This window comes from Propithecus coquereli, unplaced genomic scaffold, assembly GCF_000956105.1.
Source record: "Propithecus coquereli isolate 6110/MARCELLA unplaced genomic scaffold, Pcoq_1.0 Scaffold458, whole genome shotgun sequence".
In the NCBI taxonomy this organism is placed as follows: Eukaryota; Metazoa; Chordata; class Mammalia; order Primates; family Indriidae; genus Propithecus; species Propithecus coquereli.
Genome location: NW_012150374.1, coordinates 342,795 through 345,382, shown reverse-complemented (window position 1 = coordinate 345,382; position 2,588 = coordinate 342,795). Strand labels below are relative to the sequence as shown.

Here is a 2,588-nt window from a genome sequence, read left to right as displayed (position 1 = left end):
GTCGCCTGACCAATGCTTCGTGCCCTGGAGAAAAGGTCAGGCCCTGTGCTCAGGATTCTAGGGTAGCCGGGGTTCACCAAACGTGCGCCTTGACTTGTCGGAGACTCTCTGCTTTATCCACAGATCTTAAAGAGCCCAATGAGCTTCTTTGACACAACTCCCACTGGCAGGATAATGAACCGTTTCTCCAAAGACATGGACGAGCTGGATGTGAGGCTGCCGTTTCACGCGGAGAACTTTCTGCAGCAGTTTTTTATGGTGATATTTATTCTCGTGGTATTGGCTGCTGTGTTTCCTGCTGTCTTGCTCATCGTGGCCGGCTTTGCTGTGGGCTTCCTCATTCTTTTACGGTAGGTCTATGCACTATTTAAAAAGGAGCAAACAACATGTGCTTGCTCTCACACACACACACACACACACACACACACACAGGGTTCACTATGCACGATGACCGGGTACATGTCAGGTGATATCGAGCACTTGCTGTCTTCTCTGATGGAGAAGCACATTGATTTTTAGCACTTACTAAACGCCAGGTGCTGTGCTAAGTGCTTTGCATACATCTGGCATTCTAGCCTCTGAGCAACCCTGAGACGTGGAAATTATTGGGGGTTAAGGCGCTGGTTGCAGGCCAGGAAACTAGTAAGCAGGATTGCTGTCTGTCTGCTGATATCTTCTTAACCAGGGGCTGCGTCATTCCTCCTGCTGGAGAAGAGAGAGGAGACCTATCCTCAGTCACTCTGTGCTTTGAGAAATCGACGTGGTTAGAGAAAGGCCCCAGGCAGCTTTGCGCAGGGGATTCTTGCCGTGGCTGTGCACACCCACCCTGGCAGAAGCAGGAGGGTGGCGATGATCCCAGCCTCCCAGCAGACCCGGCCCCTGCATCCCTAGGGTGAGCTGGGCTCCCAGCAGAGAGCATGGTGGATCTTGAGTGAGGGCAAAGCATTGCAAATCGGAAAACTTTGCGTTACAGCTCCTGCTCTGCCACAAAACTCGCTGGGGGATCTTGGGGACGTCAGAGGAATGCTGCACCCCTCAGTGTCCGCTCCCCAAAGTGATGAACACTGAAGTACACGCCTCACCTGTTTCAGAGAGCACGTCACGAGGCTCAAATGAGACTACACGCTTACAGATTAAAAATGGACTAAAGCGCTATGCAAGAGTATCCATAAAAATCAGTAACAAAAAACAATCATTTATTATGCTCCCAGATGTGCCCAGTCCTGGACTGGACATTGAGGATCTTAAAGAAAGTCCCCCAAATTATAAAAGCTTCCGCCCACAAGCCCGGAACCTGCCTCCGCCTGTGAATAGGGCTGTTTGTTTTTGCCCAGGGACACCACATTGAGATCTGGGCTTCGGAAATATTGCCTTGGCCACAGTGTGGAGGAGGGTGGAGCCCCCAAAGATCAGGGCCGGCTACGAGGTACAGTCTGTGTGAGGTGACGAGGACCAAACAAACATAAGCAGGAACAGAAAAGAATGGCCTCGAGAGCCGCCTCCAAGTCCAGGGCAGTGTGGTCAGGGTTTCGTGATTGGCGGAGTTTGGGTGCTGGGAGATGCGGAAGGCCAAGGTGGTGCCGAGGCGGAAGGAGAAGCAGTTGGGTAACGAAAACCGCGGGTTCCGTTGTGGATGTTTCAAGTCTGTTCATCGAGTGCGCAGACGGCGCCGGCTACCATGGCAGACGTGGGTGGGGGATGCGGCTGGAGAGCCGTACCTGGCCCCTCTGGGAGCTGGCGTGGCCGTGGGAGGTAGCACCAGTGCCCGCGGAGTCAGGAGGGCAAGACTCTCGCTGTAGTCTCCCGCTGGCCCCGTGGTGTCTCCGAGAAGGGACACGTGGCCTCCGTCTCCAAACTCAAGGGCTTATTGAGATGACCAAATAAAAACCATTTCTGAAAGTCCTTTACAAAGATACGAGCATGTCCTGGATGTCAGTTCTCAAAACGGGTTCCCTGGGCTTGTGTTCAGTTTTGTAATCACTCTGTTTGACACTGCTCCTGTCCGTTCTCTTGTTTGTGCTGTTGGTTTACTTAGCAAAAGCTCTTGCTCACTGCGCTCCCCAATTCCTGCTCCCAAGACAAGACAGACCAGAGCTGGTACTGGCCAAGTTATCCAAAGGTTTCCAACCAACTTGAGCTCTGAACTCATGAGGTTTCCCTCCTTGTTCCCCGGAGTTAGTTTGAGCTGAGAGGCAGGAGGCCTAATCGTTTTCTCTCTCACGGGCCAGCTGGCTAGTGTGCCCCGGAGGTCCCGGAGTTCCCATGTGAAGGGGAGCAGCACCCTGTGGGGGGTTCGGTCTTAAGTCAGCTCCTGCGGCTATTACATCGTGATGTTCGTTCAAAATGACCTTGACGGCTGGGCACGGTGGCTCACACCTGTAATCCTAGCTCTCTGGGAGGCCGAGGCAGGCGGATTGTGTGAGCTCAGGAGTTTGAAACCAGCCTGAGCAAGAGCGAGACCCCGTCTCTACTACAAAAAAAATAGAAATTATCTGGACAACTAAAAATATATAGAAAAAATTAACCGGGCATGGTGGCGCATGCCTGTAGTCCCAGCTACTCGGGAGGCTGAGGCAGGAGGATCGCTT

At 52.8% G+C, this 2,588-nt stretch overlaps 1 protein-coding gene across 1 annotated transcript in view; it reads left to right on the top strand.

The window, feature by feature from the left end:
• Nucleotides 1-2,588, top strand: part of ABCC12 (ATP-binding cassette, sub-family C (CFTR/MRP), member 12) — an 85,207-nt gene that overhangs the window by 49,216 nt on the left and 33,403 nt on the right. The window contains exon 20 of the mRNA XM_012655009.1: nt 124-350. Coding sequence (XP_012510463.1) covers nt 124-350 — 227 coding nt within the window. The remainder of the gene's footprint in view (nt 1-123; nt 351-2,588) is intronic.